The sequence below is a fragment of the Aythya ferina genome (genome assembly GCF_964211825.1).
Source record: "Aythya ferina genome assembly, chromosome: 36".
NCBI classification, from domain to species: Eukaryota; Metazoa; Chordata; class Aves; order Anseriformes; family Anatidae; genus Aythya; species Aythya ferina.
In genome coordinates, this window is record NC_140333.1 from 505137 (window position 1) to 517141 (window position 12005).

At 59.4% G+C, this 12005-nt stretch overlaps 1 protein-coding gene across 4 annotated transcripts in view; it reads right to left on the reverse strand.

Moving 5' to 3' along the window:
• OSGEP (O-sialoglycoprotein endopeptidase) overlaps nt 1-12005 on the reverse strand; it is a 70894-nt gene that overhangs the window by 16850 nt on the left and 42039 nt on the right. For all 4 annotated transcript variants that reach the window (XM_084502134.1, XM_084502135.1, XM_084502133.1 and 1 more), the window contains 8 exons: nt 11489-11603; nt 8720-9638; nt 7891-8005; nt 7080-7204; nt 4860-4953; nt 4621-4782; nt 2592-2855; nt 334-754 (listed from right to left, as the gene is read on the reverse strand). In XM_084502134.1, the coding sequence (XP_084358260.1) occupies nt 334-754; nt 2592-2855; nt 4621-4782; nt 4860-4953; nt 7080-7204; nt 7891-8005; nt 8720-9638; nt 11489-11603 (2215 nt within the window). The remainder of the gene's footprint in view (nt 1-333; nt 755-2591; nt 2856-4620; nt 4783-4859; nt 4954-7079; nt 7205-7890; nt 8006-8719; nt 9639-11488; nt 11604-12005) is intronic.

Genomic DNA, 12005 nt, shown 5'->3' on the forward strand with positions numbered 1-12005 from the left:
AATTCCCCCAGTTTTCGACAAAATTTCCCCAAATCCTGCAAAATTTCACCAAATTCTCTCAAATTTCCCCAAATCCCCCCCAAATCCCCCCTAAATCCCCCAAATCCCCCGAAACTCCCCAAATTTTCCCAAATTCCCCCAAATTTTCCCAAATTCCCCCAAATTTTCCCCAAATTCCCAGAATTCCCCCCAAATCCCCCCAAACTCCCCGAAATCCCACAAAATTTCACCAAACTCCCCCAAATTTCCCCCAAATCCCCCAAAACTCCCCAAACTCCCCCAAATCCCCCCTTTCCTTTTGGTCACGTGACCCCGTTAGGCCCCGCCCCTCACCCCACGGGGCCCGGTACAAGGCCACGCCCCCCCGGGGCTGCCCCACGGCCACGCCCCCTCCCCAGGGGTCGAAGGCCACGCCCAGCGCCGTCGTGACGTCATCGAGGGGGGCCGTGACGTCATCGGTGACGTCATCAAAGTCTTCGATGACGTCATCGGGGTCTTCAATGACGTCATCAGGGTCTTCGATGACGTCATCAAGGTCTTCAGTGACGTCATTTGGGCCTTCAATGACGTCATCGGGCCCTCCAATGACGTCACCGGGCCTTCCAATGACGTCATCGGGCCCTCCGATGACGTCATCGGGGTAGTTGATGACGTCATCGGGGTAGTTGATGACGTCATCACGGCGGGCGGTGACGTCATCGAGCGGGGGGAGCTCCGCCCGCAGCCGGCCCGGCCCCGCCTCCCACACCAGCACCTGGATTGGGGGGAAATGACCCAAAAACGCCCGGATTCAGCCCAAAATCCGATAGAATGACCCCGCTCCAGTAAAAGGAGCGAAACGGAGCCAAAATCGGCAAAATTCACCCCAAATTCCCGCAGTTTATAACGATGTTTCCCCAAATTCCTGCAAATTTACACATTTTTTTCCCAAATTCTCGCAAATTCACAATTTTTTTCCCAAATTCCCACAAATTTTACCCAAATTCCATAAAATTTCCAATTTTTCCCCAAATTTCTACAAAATTTCCCCAAATTTTCCACAAAAAGTCCAAAATTTCCCTCAAGTTCCCGCGAAATTTCCCCAAATTCCCTAAAATTTCATTTTTTCCCACAAGTTTCCACAAAATTTGCCCAAATTTTCCACAAAAACTCTAAAAATTCTCTCAAGTTCCTGCAAAATTTCCCCAAGTTCCCTAAAACTTCCCAATTTTTCCCCAAATTTCTACAAAATTTACCCAAATTTTCCTAAAAATTCCTATATTTCCCTCAAATTCCCACACTTTCCCCAAATTCCCTAAAGTTTCAATTTTTTTGTGCAAATTCCCACAATTTTTTCCCAAATTTCCCTACAAATTCCAAAATTTCCCTCAGATTTCCCCCTAATTCCCCAAATTTTTCTAAAATTTTCAAAATTTCCCCAAATCCCCCCCAAATTTCCCCAACCCCCCTGAAACCCCCAAAGATTCCCTGATTTCCCCTCAAACTCCCAAAATTTCCCAATTTATTCCTAAAAAAAATCCAAAATTGGGGCAAAATTCCCCAAATTTTCCCCAAATACCCCTAAATTTTCCTAAATCCCCCCAAATTTCCCCCAAATCCCCCCAATTTTTCCTAAATTCCCCAAACTTTCCACAAAAATTTCCCCAAATTTACCTAAATTCCTCAAAATTCCCCCAATTTTTCCTAATTTCCCCAAAATTTATCAAAATTTCCCCAAATTTTCCTAAATTCCCCAAAATTTCCACAAAATTTCCACAAATTTTTTTAAATTCCTCAAATTTCCCCCAAATCCCCCAAATTTTCCTAAATTTCCCAAAATTTCCCCATAATTTCCCCATAATTTCCCCAAATTTTCCTAAATCCCCCCAAATTTCCCCCAAATCCCCCAAATTTCCCCCAAATCCCCCAAATTCCCCAAAATTTCCCCAATTTTTTTGAAAACTTCCCAAAATTGCCCTAAAATTTCCCCAAGTTTTTCTAAAATTTCCCAATTTTTTTAAAATTTTCTTATTTTTTTCTAAAATTTCCCCAAATTTGCCCAAAATTTCCCCAATTCCCCCCAAATTCCCCCAAATTCCCCAAATTCCCCCAATTTCCCCCCAAACCTCCCTTTAGGCCCCTCCCCTTCCCTTAAGCCCCTCCCCTAAGCCCCGCCCCTTCCCCTTAGGCCCCTCCCCTTCCCCTTAAGCCCCTCCCCTTCCCCCTAAGCCCCGCCCCTTCCCCTTAGGCCCCTCCCCTTCCCTTTAGGCCCCTCCCCTTCCCCTTAGGCCCCTCCCCTTCCCTTTAGGCCCCTCCCCTCCCCCCTAAGCCCCTCCCCTTCCCCTTAGGCCCCTCCCCTTCCCCTTAGGCCCCTCCCCCTCCCCTTAGGCCCCTCCCCTTCCCTTTAGGCCCCTCCCCTTTCCCTTAAGCCCCTCCCCTTCCCCTTAAGCCCCTCCCCTTCCCTTAAGCCCCTCCCCTAAGCCCCGCCCCTTCCCCTTAGGCCCCTCCCCTTCCCCTTTAGGCCCCTCCCCCTTCCCCTTAGGCCCCTCCCCTTCCCCTTAAGCCCCTCCCCTTCCCCTTAGGCCCCGCCCCCTTTAGGCCCCGCCCCCTACCTGCCCCCCGGGCCCGGCCGTGAGGATCCGGGTGGGCGGGGCCGGGGGCGGGGCAAAGGCCATGCCGGTCACGTGACCTCCAACCACGCCCAATCGCAGCGGGCGGGGCGGGGGCGGGGCCTCGCCGGGCCCCGCCCACAGCGGGGCGGCCTCGGGCCACGCCCACAGGCGCAAGGCCCCGCCCACCTGGGCGGCGGCCAATCGCGAGCCGTCGGCGCTCCAGCACAGGGCGCAAAATGGCCGCCCCCGGCACGGGCCCAGCTCCTGCACCAGTACAGACCAGTATGGACCAGTACGGACCGGTATGGACCAGTACAAACCAGTATAAACCAGTATAGACCAGTATAAACCAGTATGGACCGGTATAGACCGCTATAGACCAGTATGGACCAGTACGGACCAGTATGGACCAGTATAAACCAGTATAGACCAGTATGGACCAGTACGGACCAGTATGGACCAGTATAGACCAGTATAGACCAGTATGGACCAGTACGGACCAGTATGGACCAGTATAAACCAGTATGGACCGGTACGGACTGGTATGGACCAGTATAAACCAGTATGGACCAGTACGGACCAGTATGGATTAGTATGGACCAGTATGGACCGGTATAGACCAGTACAGACCAGTATGGACCAGTATGGCCCAGTATAGACCAGTCTAGACCAGTATAAACTGGTACAGGCCTGGAGGGTACAGGCCAGTATAGACCAGTATGGACCAGTATAGCCCAATATGGCCCCATTACCCCTCCCAATCCCCCCCCAGTCCCTCCCAGTCTCCTCCCAGTCCCTCCCAGTACATCCCAGTATACCCCCAATCCCCCCCCAGTACCTCCCAGTCCCCTCCCAGTGCCTCCCAGTGCCCCCCCAACCCCTTCCCAGTCCCTCCCAGTCCCTCCCAGTGCCCTCCCAGTATCTCCCAGTACATCCCAGTATCCCCCAATCCTCTCCCAGTCCCTCCCAGTGCCCCCAAACACCCCAAATTCCCCCCAAAACCCCCCCAAACCCCCTCCCAGTCCCTCCCAGTCCCCTCCCAGTCCCTCCCAGTCCCCTCCCAGTATATCCCAGTATATCCCAGTATCCCCCAGTCCCCTCCCAGTATATCCCAGTCCCTCCCAGTCCCCCTTTAACCCCCCCAAACCCCCCCAAAACCCCCCCAAACCCCCTCCCAGTCCCTCCCAGTCCCCTCCCAGTCCCTCCCAGTCCCCCCCAGTCCCCTCCCAGTCCCCTCCCAGTATATCCCAGTATACCCCAGTCCCCTCCCAGTCCCTCCCAGTCCCCCCCAATCCCCCCAAACCCCCCCAAAACCCCCCCAAACCCCCTCCCAGTCCCCCCCCAGCCCCTCCCAGTCCCCTCCCAGTCCCTCCCAGTCCCCTCCCAGTATATCCCAGTATATCCCAGTCCCCCTTTAACCCCCCCAAACCCCCCCCAACCCCCCCCAAACCCCCCCCCAGCCCCTCCCAGTCCCCTCCCAGTCCCTCCCAGTATATCCCAGTATCCCCCAATCCCCTCCCAGTATACCCCAGTTGCCTCCCAGTCCCTCCCAGTCCCCCAAATTCCCCCCAAACCCCCCCAAAACCCCCCCAAAACCCCCCCAAACCCCCTCCCAGTCCCTCCCAGTCCCCTCCCAGTCCCCCCCAGTGCCCTCCCAGTCCCCTCCCAGTATATCCCAGTATATCCCAGTATCCCCCAGTCCCCTCCCAGTATATCCCAGTTGCCTCCCAGTCCCTCCCAGTCCCCCAAAACCCCCCAAATTCCCCCCAAACCCCCCCATAACCCCCCCAAACCCCCTCCCAGTGCCCTCCCAGTGCCTCCCAGTCCCCTCCCAGTATATCCCAGTATCCCCCAGTCCCCTCCCAGTCCCTCCCAGTCCCCCTTTAACCCCCCCAAACCCCCCCATAAGCCCCCCAAACCCCCTCCCAGTCCCCCCCAGTGCCCCCCAGTCCCCTCCCAGTCCCTCCCAGTCCCTCCCAGTCCCCTCCCAGTCCCTCCCAGTCCCTCCCAGTACCCCCCAGTCACTCACCAGTAGGGCCCCCCCCCCCCCCCCCAGCAGGGCCAGGCGCCCCCCCCACCCCCCCACGGCCACCGCCCCTCCCCCCCCCCCGGGCCGGACCCCCAGGGCCAGGAGGGGGGGGCCGAGGGGGCGGAGCCAGAGGGGGGCGGGGCCTGGGGGGAGGGGCCACGCCTGGAAGAGAGTGATGTCATCAGTGACGTCATCATGACGTCATCAGGGGGTGGCCACGCCCCCCCCCCCCCCCTTACCTGGAGGGTCCCATCCAGGCCGGTGCTCAGCACCCCCCCGGGGTGGGGGCTCAGCGCCGTCACGGGGCCACGGTGGGCCTGGGCGCCCCACAGCCTGCCCCATAGCGACCCATAAGTGACGTCAGAGTGACCCCATGGCTGCCCCATAGCTGCCCCATAGCGACCCCATAGCGGCCCCATAGCGACCCCATAACCATCCCATAATAATCCCATAAGTGCCCCATAAGTGACCCATAAGTGACCCATAAGTGACCCCATAGCTGCCCCATAGCGACCCATAAGTGACCCCTAAGTGACCCCTAAGTGACCCCATAGCTGCCCCATAGCGACCCATAAGTGACCCCTAAGTGACCCCTAAGTGACCCCATAGCTGCCCCATAGCGGCCCCATAGCGACCCCATAATGATCCCATAAGTGCCCCATAAGTGCCCCATAAGTGACCCACAAGTGACCCATAGCGACCCATAAGTGACCCCATAATGATCCCATAGCTGCCCCATAAGTGCCCCATAAGTGACCCATAAGTGCCCCCTAAGTGACCCCATGGCTGCCCCATAGCGGCCCCATAGCGACCCATAAGTGACATTGGAGTGACCCCATAGCGACCCCATAATAATCCCTTAAGTGCCCCATAAGTGACCCATAGTGACCCATAAGTGACCCACAAGTGCCCCATAGTGACCCATAAGTGACGTCAGAGAGACCCATAAGTGACCCCATGGCTGCCCCATAGTGACCCCATAGCCATCCCATAATGATCCCATAAGTGACCCCTAAGTGACCCATAAGTGCCCCATAGCGACCCATAAGTGACCCCATAGCTGCCCCATAGCGACCCATAAGTGACCCATAAGTGACCCCATAGCTGCCCCATAGCGACCCCATAGCCATCCCATAATGATCCCATAAGTGACCCCTAAGTGACCCATAAGTGCCCCATAGCGACCCATAAGTGACCCCATAGCTGCCCCATAGCGACCCATAAGTGACCCCTAAGTGACCCCATAGCTGCCCCATAGCTGCCCCATAGCTGCCCCATAGCTGCCCCATAGCGGCCCCATAGCGACCCCATAATGATCCCATAAGTGCCCCATAAGTGACCCCTAAGTGACCCCTAAGTGACCCACAAGTGACCCCATAGCTGCCCCATAGCGACCCATAAGTGACCCCTAAGTGACCCCATAGCTGCCCCATAGCGACCCCATAATGATCCCATAATGATCCCATAAGTGCCCCATAAGTGCCCCATAAGTGACCCCTAAGTGACCCCATAGCTGCCCCATAGCACCACATAAGTGACCCCTAAGTGATCCCATAGTGACCCATAGCCTGCCCCATAGCGACCCATAAGTGACCCATAAGTGACCCCATAGCTGCCCCATAGCGACCCATAAGTGACCCCTAAGTGACCCCATAGCTGCCCCATAGCTGCCCCATAGCGACCCATAAGTGACCCACAAGTGACCCCATAGCTGCCCCATAGCGACCCCATAATGATCCCATAATGATCCCATAAGTGCCCCATAAGTGCCCCATAAGTGACCCCTAAGTGACCCCATAGCTGCCCCATAGCACCACATAAGTGACCCCTAAGTGATCCCATAGTGACCCATAGCCTGCCCCATAGCGACCCATAAGTGACCCATAAGTGACCCATAGCTGCCCCATAGCGACCCATAAGTGACCCATAAGTGACCCCAGAGAGACCCCATAGCTGCCCCATAGCAACCCCATAATAATCCCATAAGTGCCCCATAGCGCCCCATAATAAGTGCCCCATAGCCTGCCCCATAGCGACCCATAAGTGACCCCATAGCTGCCCCATAGCTGCCCCATAGCGACCCCATAATAATCCCATAAGTGCCCCATAAGTGACCCATAAGTGACCCACAAGTGCCCCATAGCGACCCCATAGCCATCCCATAATGATCCCATAAGTGCCCCATAAGTGCCCCATAGCTGCCCTATAGCGCCCCATACGTGCCCCATAAGTGCCCCATAGCTGCCCCATAGTGAACCCGTAACTGCCCCATAGCGCCCCATAAGTGACCCATAAGTGCCCCATAGCGCCCCATATCTCCCCATAACCACCCCATAGTGCCCCATAGCGCCCCATAAGTGCCCCACACCCACCCCACACCCACCCCACACCCCCCCCACCCCTGCCCCATAGCTGCCCCATAGCCGCCCCATAGCCGCCCCATAGCGCCCCTCCCCCACCTGTGCCCCCTGCGCAGGTCCCAGAGCTCCAGGTCCCCCCCGGCCCCGCCCAGCGCGATGACGTCATCGGTGACGAAAGCCACGGCCGTCACCCCCCCCACGCTGCCCTGCAGCTCCTGCAGCACCTGCAACCAGTACGGACCAGTATAAACCAGTACAGACCAGTATAAACCAGTATAGACCGGTATAGACCAGTATAGACCAGTATGGACCGGTATAAACCAGTATAGACCCATCCCCAACCCCTTCTCCACAACCTCCTGCCCCAGTCTCACACCAGTATAAACCAGTATAGACCAGTATAGACCAGTACAGACCAGTATAAACCAGTATAGACCAGTATAGACCGGTATAGACCAGTATAAACCAGTATGGACCAGTATAAACTCATCCCCAACCCCTTCTGCCCCACCTCCCGCCCCAGTCTCACACCAGTATAAACCAGTATAGACCAGTATAAACCAATATAGACCAGTATAGACCAGTATAAATGCCCAGCTCCCCCTCCCAGTCCCTCCCAGTCCCTCCCAGTTCCCTCCCAGTCCCCCCAGTCCCCCCATTACCCCCCCAACCCCCTCCCAGTCCCTCCCAGTTTGTCCCAGTTCCCTCCCAGTGCCCCCAAACCCCCTCCCAGTCCCTCCCAGTCCCTCCCAGTTTGCTCCCAGTATGCCCCAGTTCCCCCCAGTCCCCCCATTACCCCCCCAAACCCCCTCCCAGTCCCTCCCAGTTTGTCCCAGTTCCCTCCCAGTCCCCCCCAATCCCCTCCCAGTCCCTCCCAGTCCCCTCCCAGTGCTCCCAGTGCTCCCAGTACCCGGCCGTTACTGGTTTCCAGCAGCTGGGCCCCTCCCCGGGCGCTGCCCACGGCCGCCCCCAGCCCCGAGGGGGCCACGGCCACGGCCAGGGGGGAGGGGGCGGCCTGGGGGGGTCTGCGGGGAGGATTTTGGGGTGAATTCCGGCCATTTTGGGACATTTGGGAATCGGGGGGATTTGGGGTGAAATCGGGCGATTTTGGGGCATTTAGGAATTGGGGGGTTTTGGGGGGAATTCGGGGGATTTTGGGACATTTGAGATTTCAGGGAATTTGGAAGAATTTGGGGTGAATTTCGGGGTATTTGGGGCATTTGGGATTTGGGGGGATTTGGGGTGAAATCGGGCGATTTTGGGGCATTTGGGAATTGGGGGGTTTTGGGGTGAAATCGGGCAATTTTGGGGCATTTGGGAATCGGGGGGTTTTGGGGGGAATTCGAGGGAATTTGGGACATTTGGGATGTGGATCATTTTGGGGTGAATTCAGGCAATTTTGGGACATTTGGGATATGGGGGATTTTGGGGTGAATTCCGGCCATTTTGGGACATTTGGGAATCGGGGGGATTTGGGGTGAAATCGGGCGATTTTGGGACATTTGGGAATCGGGGGGTTTTGGGGTGAATTCGAGGTAATTTGGGACATTTGGGATGTGGATCATTTTGGGGTGAATTCAGGCAATTTGGGGGCATTTGGGATATGGGGGATTTTGGGGTGAATTCGGGCGATTTTGGGGCCATTTGGGAATTGGACCATTTTGGGGTGAATTGGGGTGAATTCGGGTCATTTGGGCCACGCCGCTTTTGGGGTGAATTCCGGGGATTTTGGGGCTCACCTGCGGGGCCGGGGGGCTCCGGGGGGGGGGCGGGGGCAGCGCAGGAGCCGGGAGCCGGGGGGCAGCAGCTGGGGGAGGGGCAGCTCCTGCGCCAGCCCCATAGCGAGGGCCTGCCCCATAGCGGGACCCTGCCCCATAGCGAGGGGGTCCTGCCCCATAGCGAGCTCCTGCCCCATAGCGGGATCCTGCCCCATAGAAGGACCCTGCCCCATAGCGAAGCCCTGCCCCATAGCGGAGTCCTCCTGCCCCATAGCGGGGGGCTGCCCCATAGCAAGGGGGTCCTGCCCCATAGCAGGATCCTGCCCCATAGAAGGACCCTGCCCCATAGCAAGCGCCTGCCCCATAGCAAGGTTCTCTGGCCCCATAGAGGGGTCCTGCCCCATAGAGGGACCCTGCCCCATAGCGAGGGGGTCCTGCCCTATAGCGAGCTCCTGCCCCATAGCGGAGTCCTCCTGCCCCATAGCAAGCTCCTGCCCCATAGAGGGACCCTGCCCCATAGCGGGATCCTGCCCCATAGCGAGGGGGTCCTGCCCCACAGCAGGGTCCTTCTGCCCCATAGAGGGGTCATCCTGCCCCATAGCGAGGGCCTGCCCCATAGCGGGGTCCTCCTGCCCCATAGCAAGCTTCTCCAGCCCCATAGTGATGTCCCTGTGCCCCATAGCGGACTCCTGCCCCATAGCAAGCTCCTGCCCCATAGCAAGGTCTTTCTGCCCCATAGCAAAGTCCTTCTGCCCCATAGCGGTGTCCCCCTGCCCCATAGCGGGCTCCTGCCCCATAGCGGGGTCCCCCTGCCCCACAGGCAGCAGCGGCTCCAGCCCCACGGGCGGCTCCTCGGTCGCCAGCCCCATAGCGGCCTCCACGGCCGCCAGCAGCGGCTCCAGCCCCACGGCGCGCACGGCCCCACGGCGCTCGGCGGCTCCTGGGGGACGCGGCAATGGGGCTGGACCCATAGCGACCCATAGGGACCCCATAGGGACCCATAGGGACCCCCCCAGCCCCATAGCACCCCATAGAGCCCCATAGGACCCATAGGGACCCATAGGACCCATAGGGACCCATAGGGACCCATAGGGACCCATAGGGACCCCCCAGCCCCATAGCGCCCCATAGAGCCCCATAGGACCCATAGGGACCCATAGGGAACCCCCAGCCCCATAGCGCCCCATAGCGACCCATAGGGACCCATAGGACCCATGGGGACCCCCCCAGCCCCATAGCGCCCCATAGAGCCCCATAGGACCCATAGGGACCCATAGAGACCCATAGAGACCCCTTGGCCCCATAGAGACCCCCCAGCCCCATAGCGCCCTATAGGGACCCATAGGACCCATAGAACCCCATAGAGACTCCCCAGCCCCATAGCGCCCCATAGAGCCCCATAGGACCCATAGGGACCCATAGGGAACCCCCAGCCCCATAGCGCCCCATAGAGACTCCCTGGCCCCATAGAGAACCCCAGCCCCATAGCGCCCCATAGCGCCCCATAGAGACCCATAGCTGCCCCATAGCGCCCCATAACCCCCCATATCTCCCCATAACCCACCCCATAGTGCCCCATAACCACCCCACACCCGCCCCATAGCGCCCCATAGACCCCATATCCCCCCACCCTGCCCCATAGCGCCCCATAGCTGCCCCATATCACCCCATAGCGCCCCATAACCACCCCATATCACCCCATAACCCCCATAACCCGCCCCATAGCGCCCCATAGCGCCCCATAGACCCCATATCCCCCCACCCTGCCCCATAGCGCCCCATAGCTGCCCCATATCCCCCCATAACCACCCCATAGCGCCCAATAGCACCCCATAGCGCCCCATACCCACCCCATATCCCCCCACCCCTGCCCCATAGCTGCCCCATAGCGCCCCATAACCACCCCATAGCGCCCCATAACCACCCCATATCACCCCATAACCCCCATAACCCGCCCCATAGCGCCCCATAGCGCCCCATACCCACCCCATATCCCCCCACCCCTGCCCCATAGCTGCCCCATAGCGCCCCATAACCACCCCAAATCCCCCCATAACCACCCCATACCCACCCCATATCCCCCCACCCTGCCCCATAGCTGCCCCATAGCGCCCCATAACCACCCCATAGCACCCCATATCCCCCCACCCCTGCCCCATAGCGCCCCATAACCACCACACCCTGCCCCATAGCTGCCCCATAGCTGCCCCATAGCGCCCCATAACCACCCCATATCACCCCATAACCACCCCATAGCGCCCCATATCCCCCCACCCCTGCCCCATAGCTGCCCCATAACCACCCCGCCCCTGCCCCATAACCACCCCACCCTGCCCCATAGCTGCCCCATATCACCCCATAGCGCCCCATAACCACCCCATATCACCCCATAACCCCCATAACCTGCCCCATAGCGCCCCATACCCACCCCATATCCCCCCACCCCTGCCCCATAGCGCCCCATAGCTGCCCCATAGCGCCCCATATAGCCCCATAACCACCCCATAGCGCCCCATAGCGCCCCATAGCGCCCCATAACCGCCCCATAACCACCCCATACCCACCCCATACCCACCCCATATCCCCCCACCCCCGCCCCATAGCTGCCCCATAGCTGCCCCATAACCACCCCACTCTGCCCCATAGCGCCCCATAGCTGCCCCATAGCGCCCCATAACCACCCCATAACCACCCCGTACCCACCCCATATCCCCCCACCCCCGCCCCATAGCTGCCCCATAGCTGCCCCATAACCCCCCCCCCCTGCCCCACAGCTGCCCCCCAACTCACTCAGGGCCCTGGCGCCGTGGGGCAGCCCCCCGAGGGCCCCGGCCCCCAGCAGGGCGCGGACGAAGCCGACCCCGCGCAGGAGGCCCCACAGCGGGGCCCAGAGCTCCGCCTCCGCCTGGAGGACACGCCCACCACGGGGTTAGCCACGCCCACAAAGCCGTAGGCCACGCCCCCTGCCCCTTAGCCCCGCCCCCCGCCTCCAAAACCCCGCCCCCTGCCCCATAGGGACCCCTATCGGGAGCCCTGCCCACCCTTAGGCCACGCCCACCACCCACAGACCACGCCCACCACGGGATTAGCCACGCCCACAAACCCGTAGCCCCGCCCACTACCCCTTAGCCCCACCCCCTGCCTCCAAAACCCCGCCCCCTGCCCCATAGACATCGATACCGGGAGCCCCGCCCACTCTTTGGCCACGCCCACAACCAATAGGCCACGCCCACAGCCCAATATCCACGCCCACAAACCCATAGACCACGCCCACAAGCCCTTAGCCCCGCCCACTACCCCTTAGCCA